Source organism: Manacus candei, unplaced genomic scaffold (genome assembly GCF_025592945.1).
Source record: "Manacus candei isolate 608988 ecotype Guabito, Panama unplaced genomic scaffold, ASM2559294v1 h1tg000061l, whole genome shotgun sequence".
Classification (NCBI taxonomy): Eukaryota; Metazoa; Chordata; class Aves; order Passeriformes; family Pipridae; genus Manacus; species Manacus candei.
Genome location: NW_026138109.1, coordinates 1,017,205 through 1,036,762, shown reverse-complemented (window position 1 = coordinate 1,036,762; position 19,558 = coordinate 1,017,205). Strand labels below are relative to the sequence as shown.

The following is a 19,558-nucleotide window of genomic DNA, read 5'->3' as shown; positions in this document are numbered from 1 at the left end:
TACTGTAATAACAGCAGCTATTCTACAGATCAGTTTGTTCTGAGTTTAAAGTCTGAAACTTTGTATTTTAGACAAAGAAGTTCCTGTACGAAAGAATCAAATTTAGGTATAAAGCAACAATACTGTAAAGTGCTGAAATTGTTTTCACTCTGCTGCACTGACAGAACAAACAGATTTCACATACAGTCTTGAATAAGAGTCCTTTAAATGACATTTATGAACAGAATGACACAACCAAATTTTAACTTCTTCCTACAACTTCAGAAGAATAAGTAGAGCTTCTCATAGAGAATCAGTAACTTTCAGCATTTCTTCAATGTATGTGACATGATAGAGATGTAGACAAGATGAATTTTTCAGCGTATAAAGAGCAAAAAGTACACTGAATACAACAATTACATAATTTACTATGTGGTAGCTAGAAATTAGACAAAAACATTACTCCTTAGAAGAGGAAAATCAGAACTAGTTAAGGACTTCAGAACAGGAATTGCAACTCTGCTCTCACATCAGTACACAGCAATTCAGAAAAAGCTTTTACATAAAAAAGACAACCTATGGCTGCCATCTATTGCTTTAAGCAGTTGAAAAGAATGGAGTAATGGAATAGTGCAAAATTAAAACTAATAGCAAATGAAAACAGAAGCTAAAAAAAAAAAATCACTGTCCCAGCAGCTTTTCATAAGAGTAGTTTAGAAAACATCTTTTCACCCTTAAGCAAAATATGGTGAAAGAAGAAGATCTGTTTGTATCCAGGTATATTTTTTCCAGAAGAACTAAGCCTGTATAGAGTGCATTGTACTAAGTAATTAGGGATTGGGACTGCTCTTGGTCTGTGTACTTGCAATAAAGAGAAATTGAGGCCAGTCCTTAACTAGCATGTCATAAGTAGTAAGTAATAGCGTAATAATCGTAATAAGTAATAGTGGGTTAGTGGTGTGCAGATAGTAAATACAAACGGGCAAGATAATGCCACATTAACATACCTCTTGTACGGAGCGAGCTGCTGGCTTGTCTTGATGATTGGCCAGTATTAAAAATGGCAAAGTACATAACTGTGGGTGCTGGAGAGCAGAATGCAGTTCATTTCTAGCAGTTTCTAGATCATCTTCAGAGGAGGCACTGTCTAATACAAATATTACCCCCTGGGATCCTTGGTAATAACGACTCCAGTATTTCCTGATGTTGTCAGCTCCTTCCAAGACAATAATAAGAATTAATTAAAATAAGAATAATTTAACAAATTTAACACTTATAACTGAAAATAACCAATCTACTTGGAATGATCAAAACAGTTAACTAAATCTTTTCTCCTAATCATCATTAAAAGAATAAAAAAGAAAAAAAGGCAATCAGCAATCAAACACATACACACAAATGTCAAATCAATCTTGTTTGAGTAAGGAAGGAACTTGATTCAGTGCAGCTTTCTTCCCCTAAAGCTTCTGCTCCATTAATGAGTATTGGCAGAGGTATCATGCTTCTAGTACCACAAGGTCTAATCCTTCACCTTCTCACTGAAATATCTTGGCACTAATACCTAAACCTTTGCCCATTCTTTTTTACTTAGCCCTGCAGCTCCCTGCCATAACCTGAAGCCTCTGTCATGGCAGTTGTTCATTTGTGAGCATGATAAGGTCTTCCAGTTCATCTCCAAACCATCAGGCAACCACTTCATAATTGGGGAAAAAAGGTGTCAGGAAAGCCTATTAAAGTAATTAGATACTTAATGGGGAGAACGATGATACAATAGTGAGTTGAATAGTGAATGAGGAGCTATGATGACAACACGCAAAGGCATTCACTTCAACTACTTTTGCTCTGTCAACCACACTAAGGATTCTGAAGAGCCCAACAGCAGACACATGAGTGACTGTACAGGCTGATATGCCACAGTAATTTTTAGGACACAGTTCAGCAGCACTCAGCCATCTCAACAGAAGCCAAGCAATAAGGTTATCAACAGAAAGCTTTTGTCTCCCCTGGAGAGCAGCATATGTTGTAGCATTGAGGTAGGAAAAAAAAAATTGTATTTGACAGCTGTCAAACTATCTAAACTATGATTTGGATATGGGCTATTCTTTGTATGTCTGAATCTGGCACTACACTCATGGGGACAAATGCTAAACAGTGAACAGCAGCAGCAGCAACAGTCTAGTGGAAAACTTGACATGTCTGCCAGACAATGACTTGCAGAAATATAATGAAGGTATCTTTTACAGACACTTTTCTTGCTTTCAGACAGGGAAAAGTGAACTTTCATGTATACACAGATGAAAATAATAAAACTCTACCTTTCGGTGAAACAAAATGACACAAAATTTCTGAGAAACATGTAGATATATAATGAGTTTTTAATGCAACATAATGACCATAACATTGATTTGATACTTAAAATATTCACTTAATTTATACATTATAAACAAAGGTGAAATCATAAATGTCTAGAAAGGAATTTGCACCATATAATTTAGGTATCCAACTCAAGAGTATTCAAATCTCGCTCCATGAAGTTACTGTCGTCTTTGTACCAGCCACACTGAAACCTTAAGCACTTTGTTTCAGTACCTGCACCCAACCCAATTTAGGCAGCTAACAAACATTGTGAACACAGACACACACAGTTTTGTTTACAGAGAATATCAGTCACATCTAACCTGGTTTTTTTCTGCAAGAGGCCTACAGACTTGACTACTTAAAGGCAAATGGTCATGGGTTTTATAGTCAAGACTTTGCTTAATTCTCTTAATTTAACTAGACTCAAAGTAACAATGCACAAATAGAACAGATGTTTCATTTTTTTATGAACCTCTGAAGATTAATATTATACAAACAGAAGAGGGATTGCATTGAAAGCTAGGTCTATGTTTCTGTACCACACAAATATCTCCCAACTGTACTTCTAAAGAATTGTATAGCATCTGTTAGATGTCCCAGTCTTTCCCAACAGCTGTCTACATCAGAACCAAGTAAAGCAAGTTGCCAGAGGGACACTATTTACATAGCCACACACAGCAGTGTTGCAGGCATCTGAAGGATCACATTACTTTAAAAACTAGTAGAGAATCACTTTCAATGAACTTAAAGGCCAAGACCATGATCAGCTCTTTGAAGGTATTTTTTTTCCTAGCAACATAACATCTGTCTTATTTACTCTAAGCATCAGTCAGCTACTTTTCAATCACATCACTGCCAGAACCTGAGTCTTATCTTTGTAATCGTAGTCATTCTAAACAGAAAAACTGTGAGGTGAACTGCAGAGCATTTGACCTCTTGTATCCAAGCACATGGAAGAAAGCAGCTCATGGAACCCTACCTGGGACACTGAAGCCAGAAAAGGAGTATGGTGATTTGTTGACCTTACACTCCTGTCTCTTTGGTTCTGTTTCTTTAGCAGCTCAGCTTTGTTGCTCCACATCAACTGTCCCCAAACCAACACCACTGAAGTATAGTAGTCTTTTTCTCTCCGGCTCTGGCCAGTCACCATGGCATAGTTATAAGAACCAAGGTACAATGTACAACAAAATTTGGTATTTTCTTTAGGATCTTCCATTATTCTAATGACCTGCTCTGAAATTGCTTACACTTCAATTCTGAGGAAATCACAGCTTGAGTTTTAAGAATAAGAATTATTTGCACTAAGCAGACAAAAAAAAAAAAAAGGCAGCTAAAGCTTGTACCTCAGGGTGCCATTTTAAACCATTTTTCTGGCAAACACACTTGAAAAATAATTCTTGGCATCAATAAGCTATCAGCAGCTGGAAATCACAATCTCTACAAGACAAAAAACCTGATATTCTTTTGCCTTAACTCTTCATATCCAGAGAGCATAATCTGCTCTCAGCTTCTTTCCTCAGAGTATTAATTAGTATGTTGTGGAGTTATCCTGGGTGGGAAACACTGGACTATAAACAGTGATCCACACATTATGGCACGATAAATTCAGTCTTAAAAAGTAAGCAGTTGTTTTTCAAGGTGCAGTCTAGCACAGATTATCCCATGAATTAACTTTTTCATCTATTTCTAAGACACTAAGTTTCAAATTCTGAGCTCTCTGGTAATGCAGAATGCACCGTGCAGCCATTAAACATCCTCGGGTTCTCAGAAGACTGGTGAGACAAAACCAGGAACTTAACTGGTACTCAAAACATCCTGACAAACAATAGTAGTAAATAAGCATTTAGGTTTGTAGATCTAATATCATGTGTTTCTCTAATAGCTTTGCACCATAGGGCTGTTTCTTCAACCACTTTATGCCTAAACAAAGATTAAAAAAATTAAAAATAAAATAATCTCAAAACCATCAGAAAAACATAACAATCCACATTAGACCTTAGGAACATGCTACATGAAATGTTTGCTAAAATACAGTTTTCAGTGTAGGAGCTTCCTCAGACACAGGCAAGAGCCTATGATTTGTTTTCCTCAGCAATGAACCTATGGGAGTAGGTTGAGTCCTGTGATGTGACTAAAGCATCCAGTTTACAAATAACCGATGGAAAAAAAACAAAACAAAACACACTACAATACAATCACGCCACCTGTTAGAGAAGATAATGTTCAATCACATGTAGGCTTGAATTGCTTTATAACAGGAAAAAAAACCCTCAAATTCTCCTTACAGAAAAATGACAAGACGTTGCAATTAAAAATCTCAATCATTCAGCATTACTACAGGGCAGGTTTATTCAATTATCTGTAATTTTAAAGAGCTTTCATTTTGATATTTTTTAAATATCATATAAATAAATTCCACAGAACAGTCCATGTCAACACCATTAAGGATTTGTAGTAGTGCCAACAGTACCCCTCAGAAGCTGAAGGGAAGATTTTGAGTTATGTGCAGTTTAATACACATCTAAAACAGGTTGCACAGGTACACGCTCCTGTAAATATCACACAAAATGCAGAGCTGCAAATCTTCCTTTCGCCTAAAAATACTTCTATTTACATCTCCATTCACAGCAGTTTGAGTCTACCTTCAATTCCCTCCTCCTCTTCAGTACTTTTGGGAGAACAGAACATAGCATTACAGAAAAAAAATCACTGAAACAAATTTACATGTGTCAAATTTGCTACTTGTCAGACTTGCAGCAAGTCTCCATTGAGAGCATGATGAATGTCACACAGCCCTTGCTTCACGATAGTCTAGCCTGCACATAAAAGCTCTTGTTCACCTCAAAATACATCATAGGTCTGGAGAAGTTATGGTCTCAAACAGAGGATCAAAACAAGCTAATGTGGGAACATGAAAGATTGCAGGCTGCAAATAACTCTTCTACCACTTCAAATATATCATCCACTCACCTAAAATAAAGACACCTACATATTTTGAAGGTTTTATAGTTGAATTAAATATATAGATCATTCCTCTACTGATGTAAAATAGAACATTTATAGTAAGCATAAAGGTGAAAAGATGGCAAGGAATATGCCAACTATGCTACAAAATCTTCTTGCATGAAAGACCAGCTCATGGGTGGGGGAGCAAGCAGGAAAGGAAGGGGAAAAAGAAATCTCTTATCTGTTCTTGCAAAATCTTCGAATACACCCTACCCTCTCACTCCAAGAAACCTTATGAAGAAAAAAATAACTGTTTCTACATCTACACAGGGTTTATAACATCACTTCCCATCATATCCTCAGATGGAAAACTGACGTTTTCTTGAGTAATCAAGAAGACACCTGAAATCTTAGAAATCTTAACACATTCTCAAGAGATGTGGTTGTTCCTTATCTATCTCAGGCAGGTTTCCCAGTACTCCCCCTCTTGAATAAATACAGTATACAAATTTTGTTTTTTCAACACTAGGTGTTTTTCAACCCTCTAGTTCCTTTTTATTACAAATAAATTTATAAAACCTGTTTAAGACACCCGCCTTCTACTTACATTAATTTGTCCAATCTGACAGACACATCCACACATAGATACCAAAGTTTCCCACGGGTGTAATGTCAGTCACCATTCTATGGCTGTTTTGTATTGCTATCGCGACAATACAGATGTGAAACTTCTTCAAGTGCAAAAGTCCCAGGACTTGTATTTCCTAGGGTTTAAAACCAAGTGGTCAGTCTGCTTTCTCTAGCCTCTCAGGCAGTGCACTCCTGCAATCATACACAAAGCATGGTAGTGGGAAATTAGCACTTTTTCCCTAGAAAATGGAACATTTTGAGACTGTCAAATTAGCTACATTCACTGCAGCAATTCAACTACAATCTGAACAAACAGCATAAAAAAAAAAAGTAGAGGAATAATTTTTCTGCCTTTACATTCAAAAGATACAAAATCATAAATGCACATAAGTGTATCGTGCTTATTTTTATTTTTCTTATCAAACTGAAGTTTATGGAAACCATCTCTGTCATCTCTTGTCTGCTTTCCAGGTTTCCCCAGTGAGAATAATCTGGAAGTCAAGCCTTCAGTATTTTCTTTATTAGCTAACTCAGATGCTGACTAAAACTTTGAATCTCTACCTACTCTGATATTTAAATCTGTTAGAACAGCATTCAGGTTTCATGCACTTGGAAGTTTTAAAAAGGTTGTACTTATACTTGCCTGCAGCAAGTCAGCTTGGTCTACTTATGTGTGTGTTATTATACTACCATATTAAAATAAAACATGCACTTTGAAACAAAAATCTGCTGTTCTAGTCAAGAACATAAAGTTCATTAAAAAAATTTACAGATAATTCATAAAGAAGATATGGATATATGTGCCCTGCAATATACTCTAACATTTATTTAAGTCTGATATCTGAAGATTTAATAATTTGCAGCAGCTAGCATAGACAGCCATTCTCACCTCCATTTCGTCTTTTCTATATGTTTGGGGATATTTGTTTTTTAAATTCACAAACACACAGTAAGTCCTCTAGGGCTAGCAAAGAATGTCTGGCAACAAGGAAATCATCTGCCACTTTCCTCTCTACCCATTAGCCCACCTCTGCCCTTCTTCCACCTCTCCTAGACAGAGGTGACAGCCACAATTTCAGAAGCATCAGCACAATTCCCCAGGGTTCCAATTGCTGCCAGCACCCAGCAAGGCTCAGTACCCTCCTGAGCTGCAGTCACAGCTTTGGTAACAGCGCAGCTATCTCAAATAAAGCTAAGAAAACATCTTTCTTTATGGCACTTAAGACTAGTAAGCATACAAAGCAAGCAGCAAGTCTATACGGCTGTGTATTTCTGTCTGCTTAGCCCTTGTTCTGACTGGTCCACAAAAGTTTAAATCAGCTTTAGCTTTTGAAATGATCAAGGCCTTTCTGTCTAGGAGTGTTTCATAAAATACACATATAACTTCTGATGCTAAACTAGGTTGCTACACTCTATCCTTTGAGTCTGCTAAAGAAAATGGAGTTGCAAGCCCAAGAGGAGACAGAGGCTTTTAATTAAACCAAAGGTCCTACTTTTTCCTCCAGAAAATATCCTACAAACAAAACCAACAGCTCTCACCCCACAAAAAGCTAGAAATTTCGTGTTTTGGTTATCCTACTGTACATGGCTGTGATAGTCATTGCTTGCATGGTTCCTACTTGCTGTGAATGAGGTGGACTGCAGGTTGTCTTTTCAGTGTAAAAAGCCAGTTTAGAAGAAGAACAGTATTTCCAAAGAACAGTGGTAAGAACACTAGGCTGAATCCTTATCAAACCTTCCTTAGGATTCATGTTAACAAGATCCACAAACGAGTGTAAACGATCATCCTTATCTATGAAATGAGGAAACTATGTGACAGAGCCTGGGCTTAGGCACCATTTGAACAGCAGGCTGAGCATGACTGATAGCAAACAGATCTAACTCTAATGCTTTCGGAAGCTGAATGTCTCTGTGCGACTCACAGCTTAGACAGCTCAACAGGGTCAACTAAAAATTTCATCTGCTAAGACATTCTGTAAACTGTTTGATGAAGCTATGTCACAGATGGCATTGCATGTACTCTGCAACCAGATTTTGTAGAGGTGTGAACTGCCTTTTAGTCAAATACAGTATGGAGATGTTATTGCTTTGTGTTAGTTCATCCTTCTGAAGATGACTGAGGCTGGCATTGACTTGTGGGATCAGTTTTCCAATTACTAACTTGATGAAATTTTATCTGCTCTCACAGACTGTGTTGCTAGAAGGGTATTCAGTACTCCACTCTTCCTCCACAGAGCAAAAAAATATTTAAATTTTAAATTCCAATTAATAGATCAACATTATTTTCTCCTTCCTCCCTCATTTTTTTCACAAGGCAAATACTACCTGACAACTGTTGCTGTCTTCTCCAGAGGTTCATATTTTCCCTTCAATTTGGACTGCACAACAGTGTGACTTCTCCTCCTACTCTCTTTTCTTCTACTCTTTACTTCCAAATTAAGGCAAAATACGCATGCTTTGTTTAATCAATCCCATTTAAAGCTATTTGTTCTTAAGCTGTCACTTAGACAATTATTTAGCTGGCCTAAGAATGTGAATTTATGACTTTGGTCATGAAGCTTAAGAAGTAACAGCAGTGGGGAGGCAAGTTCTCATCTCTCTTTTCCTGGTCATGCTCAACCAACTGGAGACAAGAGCATTCCTGATATTAACCACTCTGGTTTTGGTAAGCACTTAACACATTTTTGTCTTAAATGAATTTTTAAATATGACTACACAACATTCAGTCTCTATGCTTATGAAAAAGGCCTTTGGGTGTATTACATAAACTAACAGAAACATATGAAAATATTTTAGTAAATAAAACAGAAAACATTAGTAAACCCTATAACATGCTGTTAGTATTTTTAAACTTCATAAGAAGGAAAAGGGGCTCTCACATCCAGAATCATTCTTTTAAATTTGATGTGGCTCAGTATTTGGCATCTCACCAGTGGTTTCTAAGCCTGCATTTACAAGATAGCAAACTAAATTATAAAATAACTTCTTCTAAAAAAAGAACTGGAAATTATTAGTTGACCTCCAGGATGGACATGAAATCTTCACATAGTCCTGAATAAATATCTCTGTCGCAACAGACACCACAACTTCATACTCTGTTTTGACAGCATTACAACAACATGTGACTGAAAAAAAACACAGAATAAATGGTGATTTCATCCACTGTGTCTCCAGGCTGGAATTTGCTAGAATCAAAGAAAAAGCTTTCTATTGCCATTATACCTTCCATTATCTATCTTGAGAAGAAACCTCAGTATTCAGCATCCCAAACTTTGTTTAGCGAAACACTGCTTGAATCTTCCGAACAAATGTTATCATCTGCCTTATTTTTACAGCCTTTTCACACTTTCCTGTTATGTTCATCACAGACAATTTCACTCTTAGCTCCCACCAGAGATTACTGGACCCTAACAGGAAATAATCAAAACTGTAGCTTCTTTCTATACCATTACTAAGCTGAGTTGCACAATATAGAGAGATATTTTCAATTGTCCTGGTAATAGAACATTCTGAAAGAATGTGGACTAGGGCATGGCACATCTTCACAGTAATCTAAGTTACATACATTATTTTATGGACTAGATTTTGGAGGGAAAAGCAGTAATTTTCTTAATTTTTCAGGAATCAGGAAGGGATTAGTGGTATACCAAAGCAGTAACTTAGAGAACAGGCAGTTCAACTTGGTCAGCAAATAAGGCAGGACTTCCTTTTCAAGTAATTCAAGCAGGCCTATGCTAGATTTGAAAGCGGTACATATTCCTACTTTTTCAGGATCAAATTCAAGGTTTTTAAACATAGCATTTAACATTTATGAAATCGAATAAAAACTTTATTTCTGGTAGGAAGGTAACCTGTCTTAAAAAACAAATACAATTTAAAAAATCTGAAATTGGATACGGTTTTCTACATTCTAGTATCATTCAAACAAAAACTTCTGCAAAGAGAGTACAACAAACTTTTTTACATGTTCCTAAATCTTAAAGGATGATGAAGAGTTAATCAGTCCAGGAAGAGGCAAAACAAGACTGTTTTCTATATATTTTGCCTGAAAATTTACAGCCCCTACAGAAATGAAGAAATAAAAGCTGGCTTCATTAGCAGCTCCAGAGGCACACAGCATAGTAAAAACTAGCACCATCTTCACCCTCAAGGAAGTATACTACTTCTGCCAAACAGAAAGGATACTACACAGTCAGCATCTGTTTCACATAACTGCTTGGCTGCTGAATGTAAGAACCATAAGCAGTATGACTTATGCTGTGTTTTAAATATTGGCTGTTAATATGTTACTGTATTATGACATATGAAGCTTTCTGTTACCTAAAAAGACAAAGTATGAAAAACTAGAACTATATAGAACTCCACTCTCTAAATAACATGTAACAGCAGACAGTGGTTGGTAAAAACACACGCCTTTCTACCTTCCTCCAAGTTTCCAAGATCAAATATCTGGACAAGACCTCCACACTACAGTAAAGAGAAATGATATAACAATACCATAACAAATGAAGACAAAAATCAAGAATAAGACAAAAACATAGACTTCTCTTCAACACCAGAACTAGAAATTTCAAAATAAAATTTAACAGCAATTAAACATGTAAAATGTTTTGCTTTATTTTCATAGAGCAGCAAGAGAGAAACCATGCATACTCCAGAAAGCTCAGGCTTTACAATCATCAAACAGGAACACATTTCTCAGCTAAAAGGTTGAATGCTGACCACAGAATAACAGAATGATTTAGGTTGGAAAAGACCTGTTAGATCATCAAATCCGATCTTTGACTGATCACCATCTTGTCAACTAGACCATGGCACTAAGTTTCACATCAAGTCATTTCTTGAACAATTCCTGGATGCTGACTCCACCACCTCCCCAGGCAGTCCATTCCAATGTTTAAGTAGCGTTTCCATGCAGAAATTCTTCCCAATGTCCAGATTGAGCTTCCCCTGGTGCAGCTTGAGCCTATGTCCTCTTGTCCTGTCACTAGTTGCCTGGGAGAAGAGACCAATCCCCACCTGGCTACAGCCTCCTTTCAGGGAGTTGTAGAGAGTGACGAGGTCTCCTCTGAGCCTCCTCTTCTCCAGGCTAAACAGCCATAGCTTCCTCAGCCTCTCCTCATAGGACTTGTGCTCCAGATCCTTCACCAGTTCTGTTGTCCTTCTCTGAACTCACTCCAGCACCTTCTTGACATGAGGGACACTAAACTGAACACCCAACTCGAGGTGCATCCTCACCAGTACAGGGGGAGAGTCACTGCCCTGGTCCTGCTGGCCACACTATGGGTGATACAGGCCAGGATGTCATTGGCCTTCTTGGCCACCTGTGCATGCTGCTGGCTCATGTTCAGCCACTGCCAACCAGCACCTCCAGGTACTTTTCTGCTGGGCAGCTCTCCAGCCACTCTGCCCTCAGCCTGTAGCATTGTCTGAGGTTGTTGTGACCAAAGTGAAGGACCCAGCATTTGGTCTTGGTGAACTTCATACCACTGGCCTCAGCCCATCAATCCAGCCTGTCCTGATCCCTCTGGATCCTTTCTATGGTCCAGCAGAACAATGTTCCCACCCAACTTTGTGTCATCTGAGAACACAGAGGGTGCACTCAATCCCCTTGTCCGTATCACCAATAAAGATGTTAAACAGGACTGGGACCCATAATGAGCCCTAAGGAATGCCACTAATGACCGCCAACTTTTGGAAGAAAAACAAATTTTTGGAAGCTTGCCTTTGCTCCCTTGCACCTAGACAATGAAAATCTATTGGAATTAGCATTTTTCTGCAATATCTCATAGGTAAAACAGATTATATAATTTTTAAATATGGACATATAAACACTCATATTTAAAGGAAAAAGAAATAAATAGATGCAGTAAAAAATTCTAACAATCCTTGTTAAAAAAACCCAGATTAAATATTCTGGATTACTTCAGGACATCTTGCCATGAGTCAAAGCCCTCTACTAAGATTTCTCAAAACACACATACCTGCATAAAAGAAAAGGTTAAGAAAGAGCCTTTAATGAGAATCTGCTATAGGATACATAGATTCAATTCTTGATCAAAACCTGCATTTACCTATATGAATTACATATTTCATACAGTTTGGGCAGCAGAATGTATAAACTAGACTGCAAATGATTCACTATATTTTAAAAAAAAATCCAAAAAGTGACATTATGACTAAGTGACATCATGCAGATAACACACACAAGCAGAATCAACACTACTGGGTTATTTTTTACAGGATACATGCTCAAACAGAAATAAATATGTTCCAATCCACGGACCAATGGTAGTAAAGAGGAACTGCTATCCTTTCCATATGTGCTTATCTTAAAGCCTTCTTGAAACAGTTTCAGATAAGACAACTGTCATGCAATTTGATCTCATGAAACTTCCTTCAAGAACCAAATTAATTTCTACTTAAGAGAGGTTCCAAGCTTGCTGAAAATCTAATAAACATCCTCAAGATTCATTCTACTCTATTTATATAAATAAAAAAGATACAAAAAAAGAAGAAATTCTAGAATATAAGTATCTAAGAGGTTTTTTTAATTAGAAGAACATTAGACTTCACAAGAACTCTCATTAAGAGAGTGTTTCTTCTTTTTAACAGTTACCTCTTGATCACTTGAGACTCAGAGTCAGAACTGGGCAGCTAAACAAGTTACATGTATACATAAAATTAAGAAACTTCACAACCATAAAACAACTATGGTTCCAAGATCCAACAAATCCAACAGAAGAACAGTTCCCAAAGAATATAACTCATTAGAAGTTGGTTACCTTTGCAACACATTCAGTGGTGCAGTAAATATATTGGTTTTGCCAAATCTTCATATAGTTACCAGGGCCCGTGCTCATAAGTAAAAGCTTATACATACAATAAACACAGGGAACACAGTTCCTTGAGCTGCTACTTCAGCCATACTACAGTTTCAGTCCAGTTTGTATTTCTGTATAACCTAACCATTGCAAACCAAGAGAATACAATTAGGAGATACACCACATTTGGCTGCCTTCTGCTCCTCCTGCTTTTTACCCTTTGTTCTTTGAGGTCAGGATTTGTACAACTTTTCTCAACTTTATCTTCTGTGATGAAACACAGATTTTTAATTCCAGCTGCACTGATTAATCATTTTAAAATTTAAAACAACTAACAATTTTAAACAACTTATCTGTTATTATGGGATCTAGACACTGAATGTTTTTATAACCAAATGAATAAGTGCCATACCTCCAAGTTCTTTTACGTTCAAGATGGCATTCTGGAATGGCACCGCTTTTATACTAAAACCTAAGAACAGAAATAAAGAGGAATAGTAAGTTATTTGTTAAAGAGGCCATTTGAAATCTATTGCATACATTCAGAAAAGAAGACTTTTCCCATCAAGAACCAGGATTTTGCTTGTGAAATTCTATTTCAATGTGTTATTAAAAAGTCAATTATAAGGCATGGTGGGAAGGGTGGGAGGAAGAGAATAGATCAGTATAAGCAATGAAATTTTCAATTTTACTATTAAGTAGCTGGCACACATAAAATTAAGCACAAAACTTACACGCAGGTCATCTATCATTTGGTAAGGAGTTACTGTTATAAAATCATGTCTGCTCTTTCAGCATAAAATATCCAGACATTTAATTTATTTCCATCTAGCACACACTGTTTCAACATGATTAGATACCTGTGAACTGAGTAAAGAATTTTTGAATCAATGTGTTACACTTCAAGTTTATTAGCTATCATTTAACAGAAACAAGATGTTTTTTCTCCCAGATCAGATCAATAAGGTATTCCAGTACTCCAGCTATGGTCAGTGCTAGATGCAGAAGAGGAAAGTACAAGAAAATCTGAAGGGAATAATTATGAAATATTTTTGGGTTTGTTGTCTTAAATCTTAAACTCTTCCTTGAAAGAAGGAAAAACTGGAATGGACCTGAGTGGCATTGATGAGAAAACCAAAAATACAGGTTATAGTTTGAAATATGAGTGGAGAAGCTGTCACACTGTATTCTTGTAATCTCCACAATATTCTCTGATGTAGCACAGATATGGTATACACGAGCAGATTTATTATAAGCTGAATATCCCATATGGCATCATTTTGCTTTAGATGCTGCTTAGTATTCCCCAGAGTAATTTTTCATTCCTCAAGTTGCCTGATTAAATAATAGTATTTTATTGCATCTATCTGGAAAAAAAAATAATTTTTTAATTAATTGCATTTTCACTATTTCCTTCGATAACTCTATCCTTCTATTTAAATTGCTTTTACTATTTCTTTCTGAGTCTCAAGTTTTAAAGTACAATTTGCTCTAATTCCAGGCAAATTCTAAAGATAAAGTTCAGGAGATGGTGGCAGAGGTCAGGGGAGGGGGGGACAAGACTGAATTACTCTACAATTTCCCTCTAACTTTTTGAGTTAGTCATTGACACCTTCTCCACACAATGAAGTGTCAGATCTCTAACATTCCCAATAACACTACGTAGGCAACAGGTTAATTATTCATCAGAAGAGAAACCCAGTATTCTCTTGTATCTGTTTTACATTTTACTTACAGTTGTATTAAATAACCTTATGTTCTTGTAAATTTAACAAAACAGTTAGGGTTACTAAGGCATATTCATAAAATTCAAGCCCATGGACCACAGCTACAATACAAAGCCATGCAAGTGTAAACACAAGTTACTTGCACAACACTCGGTATCTGTTCCATCAGCAAATCAACCTTAATAATTGCTGCAGCCACTGAACCAGATTTCTTTGATCCCTATGACCTAATCTTTCCTCTTTCAGAACTTTGCAGCCAGGTATTCCTGTTTCTGATTCTTCTGGTGCTGTTTTGTTCTTGGATTGTTTTTCAATCAAAACACCCTTTTCAGTATTAGGCATTCAAGTTCACCTATATCAAGATGCCTATTAAAATTTTTTGGACTTAAGATACCTTTTATCTGTGGTTGTGCTGCCTGTTTTTCTGTACCTTCTCAATACAACTGAAACTTTCTGTAAACTGATTCTCTGATCTCAATCTGTCCTTACTACAAAACAAACCTGTTGCTGCTCTAAAAAGTAAGGATTATCACTAGAAACAAATTCTCTCTATCACATTTATTCTTTTGGTTGCTAGCATACACCATAAGGCAGTACAGACCAAGTATGTGCAGAAATAAATCCCAGTTTAAGTTTCAAAGCATCACTGTCCTATTCTATTTTACAGCACATTCTCCTCTTTTCTCTCCCTATAACAAGACTGCTTAAAAGCCTAAAGTAAAATGAGAAGAAAGAAATGCTGTAATGTGTCTACAGGACAGTGCTTCATTACACCACACTGTTTGGATCTTTAACACATTCCAAGTTGTGTGTTTTCATGGATATTCCCCAATGTATGAACAAACACTGAAAGAGTAAGTAGTGGTAGCTTCAAAGCAATCCATTAGGTACTTTCAACAGTAAAATAAGTAGGCTGAAGCTCTCTGCAACCTTTGCTATATGTTTCAAAAGTTACCTTTGGGAAATGTTACAGCACACCATGGAATAAAGACACCATCCTACCTGTGGTAGACACGATATTCTCCAGGCTCTCACTGCAAAGCTGAGACAGAAGACTTGTCTTGCCAGAACCAGAGAGGCCTATGCAAACTAAGTCATATTCAGGTCGTGGTGGTGGCGGTCCCTTGCAGCAAAGTGCTCTAAAACACTGCCAAGGTAGGGCAAAACAAACAAAACAAAAACAAAAGGATGAGGTTACCTTTTTAGGTTTTTTCAAATGCTTATTCAACAATGTTCTAAATTCAAGTTTATAAACATAAATGCATTGGAGAGAAGCAAACTATTATTCCAACTTGCTATTTTGACAAAGTCAACAATTAATAGACCCAAGACAACCTGAACTAAAATCTAGAATAACATAAATATATGTGTGAGATTTTCACCTAAACCTCAAAGAGCTGGTTTGAGGAATATTTCCCAAATAGCACAAAGTGTGCACATACAGCAAAATAGGCACATGCCCCAGTCAGCTCTGCAGTTGGTTATGCATTAGTTTGCTTCCTGTGTTAATTTCATGCAATATCTGGTGAGAATATCAGAGTCATTCTTCAGCAACTGCTGGTAAGGCTTTACCTGTTGTCATAGGAAAGAATCAGGAATCTTTGCTCCACTAATGTGCTTCCTGGGCTTGCTTTATCATGCATTTTAGCTTACAATATCAGCCATAAAGAAGTATGGCTTGTAAATACATAAATAAACCTTGCTGGACATAGCTCTAGCAAAAAATACGCAGATTTGTCACTTTCCCTGGAAAAGTATAAATTAATCATGATATAAAGAAATAAAAATATCTTACACAGAGCCTACTTCAGGATTCTGCTCACTTCTCTTAAACAGTTTTACCATAGTTGGCCAAGCTCATCCAAAAGGTCCCTTAGGCACTCAGTAAGGTTCTTCAGACCTTTCCTTATTGCAATATAGAAGCTTTTTATGTAAAAATCTAAAAGCATACCAGCCTGGGAAAGCTAGGAAGTTCATATTTGATGTATAAAGCACAATTACCTGCTAATGTCTAAGACAGACCTCCACCAGCCCAATATATATAAATACCTTTTCCCCCAACATATGCCACCTTCATATCAGAGGAAGGCATCTGCTGTAGCAGAGAAGGGAAAACTCGTTTATGTAATCACTCCTTTCTCACAAATTCCGTCTTTACATAGCCCCATTTCCATCTTAACCACAAACTAATCACTGCACTGGGAAAAGAGATCTGGTCTTTACAACCTTAACCTAGTTTGTCTTCGTAACTATCCAGTTTCTCCCACTGAGGACTACTGTAGGAGCAGAGAAACTGAACTGATGTCAGTAAGGCACTGATGTAAATAGTGGGGTCTGACCCTGTGAGCAAATCATCCAGTGAGAATGTGATTATAAAAAGACAGCTCACAGAACACAGAAATTTAATTGGATTTTTTCCATATAGATGGTAAGCTATTATACATGCTGCTGAAACAGTTTTCATTGCTTTAAAGAAGGAAAAGATATGTTTGGTGAAAGTTACAAAACTCCTTTAACACCTTTTAAAAAAGTGAAAGAAAATTCTTTAGAAGAATTAAAATTTTTATAGTAGTAGTTAAGCTGAACAAGGGCAAGAGGTTTTAAAACATAATAGCTTTGTGTCTATTAAAATTTGATACAAGAATTATTTTTTCAAGAAGATTTGCCCTTACGTGTCCACAGCTTAAAGGAGTAAACATGCCTTATAGCTTTATTGGTGTTCTATTTATTTACTGGTTTATATTTATCTCTCAGATTCTACAAAGCTACAGCAAATATTCCACTCCGGCACTTATGTGAGAAAGGCCAACTGAGTTCACTGCACAACATAAACTCCTTTAAATAGAGTTTTCACTTAATGGATATCAGGCTGAAGGCCACATAAAATTCTTCGAAGCTTGCCAGAGCTCCCGAGGCTGTGTGTCAGACCCTCTGCAGCCAGTCTTTAAAAAGCATTCAATTTGTCCCTGTCAGTATGGCATCTTTGCAACAATCTCTTGATGTCATATTGAAAATCATAAAGGAATAGATGAGCTGACGGAATTCTGTGCTTCTCTCTGTCCAGACACTGTGACAGTTCTTATGCAACCAGACATGTCTCTTGCAGCCCTGACAACATCTAATAACATCTAATTCTGTGAAAGGTAATTTATGCTATTTGTAGAATACATATGGAGGCTCTGTGGGTGACAGAAGGGCTCCACAGGCAGGTTTTGTAAACTTCAGTATCTCTTTAGTGCAGATTCCTCAAGTCTAACTTAGTCTGGAGAATCTTTATGTGCTGTGGATTAAGCATATGATCAAAAATCCAAGTCAAATTGCACATCCAAACCAGCACATGTAGACCCACCACTCACACATCCTTCACCAGTAAGCACAGTTAGGTATGAAAATTTCTGAGATTTCCAGAAGCCAGGTAAATGGCTCCCTCCGGACAATTCTCATATTTTATTTTATATGATTCCCCTATCTTTGTTATATTTGTGACTTTGTCCTTGTGCTAGGCTAAGTTCCTTCAGTAGATTGGTTTAGCTGTAATGAAAACAAACTTTTAATATTCTAGCTCCAAAAAGCTGCTGAAACTTAAGCTACTGTGTATAGCACTTAGAAGTGGCTGACATGAGAAATTCTACAGCACATTGTAGGGGATACTTGTAATAATATATTTGAACTTTATAAACTTGTTCTGCAATCTTCCTTACTCGAGCTCAATGAACATCCCTCCTATTGGAAATACCACTATACAAACAGCCTGATCACCCTCTTCCTGTTCTCTCAGCAGCTTAAAGTTACCTGGCCCCTAACAAAGTCAGAACTCCATTACAGAACAGTAAACCTCTATTGTCACAACTTTGGCAGCTGCATCTAGTAGCTGTACAATATCTGTGGAGAGTAGAAAATTCAGAGGTCATTGACTATGCAAATAAAATTACACCTTATATTCTGCATTTTATTACGGACAGGAAATGCATCCTGAAATATTTTATAATCATGGACTAAGAGCTACACATTATTTAAGATGCATTACAGTGCACTCTGAAATCCACAGAACTGCAATAAATGTGTAGTAGTAACTAAAGAAGCCATCCCAGAATTCCAAAACACAAATATATCAAAACCACTAAGAGACTTGCTCAATCCACTGCTAGTGCTCAGTTCTTTCCCAAACGAGTATACTTTCTACTCCATTTGGACAACCCAAAGGGCATAAGAGAAGCTTGAACTAACAGTCTGACTGCTCTCAAAACACTTGTCAGATATGGACTTGGAAGTTTCTTCCACTGATTCCCAAACCCTATTTTCTCAATGGGCAATAAAAGCCTGCCTTCTAGGTATTATAAAGCAAACTGAACCCAAACAGTGCCTCTTGGAGGAAGTGTTGGAGGAGACAGAAAGAAAACACTGGACTACTGCAAACATATGGTCAAGCAGAACTGGCTGGTACAGTCACTAAAAGGTTGTTTGGGATATGGCCATGTATTCCAGTCCCACTGTTAGCAACAAAAAATAAACAACTTTTTTTTGAGCCTTTTCATCTTATCAGGGTAAGACCTTACTTACTATAAGGGGAGTAACATATCAAAATGTAAGCTTTCACAATTTTAATATTAATTTTGTATTTTAATGAACAAATGTATTTTTAAGTACTGAAAATAAAACAATAACGTATCTTTATAATAAGTATGCATTTAGCCAGTTTCTGAAAAGAGGATGTACTTATCCAAGAAATTGGGGGCAATACGTGCTGCAGTGTGCAGAAATTTGTGCAATATTCAGAACCACTGTGACTTTCACTTCTAAGTGTGTGCACACACTGCATGTGCATGTATAATTATTTGCAAGAGTTAAGGAAGAAGTTAGTCAGTTCTACTCTACCTTATGGATTTCTAACCCAAAGAGACAACTCTCGTTTTAGGTTGATCAGTATTTATGCTGACAATCCTAGACAGTGTTCCTTTAAAGCTCTATGGAGAGTTCTTCTGGGGAAAAGCATATTGTGTTTACAGCAGGGATGGTCAAACACTTCTGATGTCTGTGCCGCTCGCTCGGAGATCACAGATTGAAGCTCTGGGCAGCAAATGTCCCTGAATTACT

At 37.0% G+C, this 19,558-nt stretch overlaps 1 protein-coding gene across 3 annotated transcripts in view; it reads right to left on the bottom strand.

The window, feature by feature from the left end:
- The window catches only part of ARL15 (ADP ribosylation factor like GTPase 15), a 234,636-nt gene that overhangs the window by 141,245 nt on the left and 73,833 nt on the right, over positions 1-19,558 (bottom strand). For all 3 annotated transcript variants that reach the window (XM_051804810.1, XM_051804811.1, XM_051804812.1), the window contains 3 exons: positions 15,467-15,611; positions 13,150-13,209; positions 987-1,195 (listed from right to left, as the gene is read on the bottom strand). In XM_051804810.1, the coding sequence (XP_051660770.1) occupies positions 987-1,195; positions 13,150-13,209; positions 15,467-15,611 (414 nt within the window). The remainder of the gene's footprint in view (positions 1-986; positions 1,196-13,149; positions 13,210-15,466; positions 15,612-19,558) is intronic.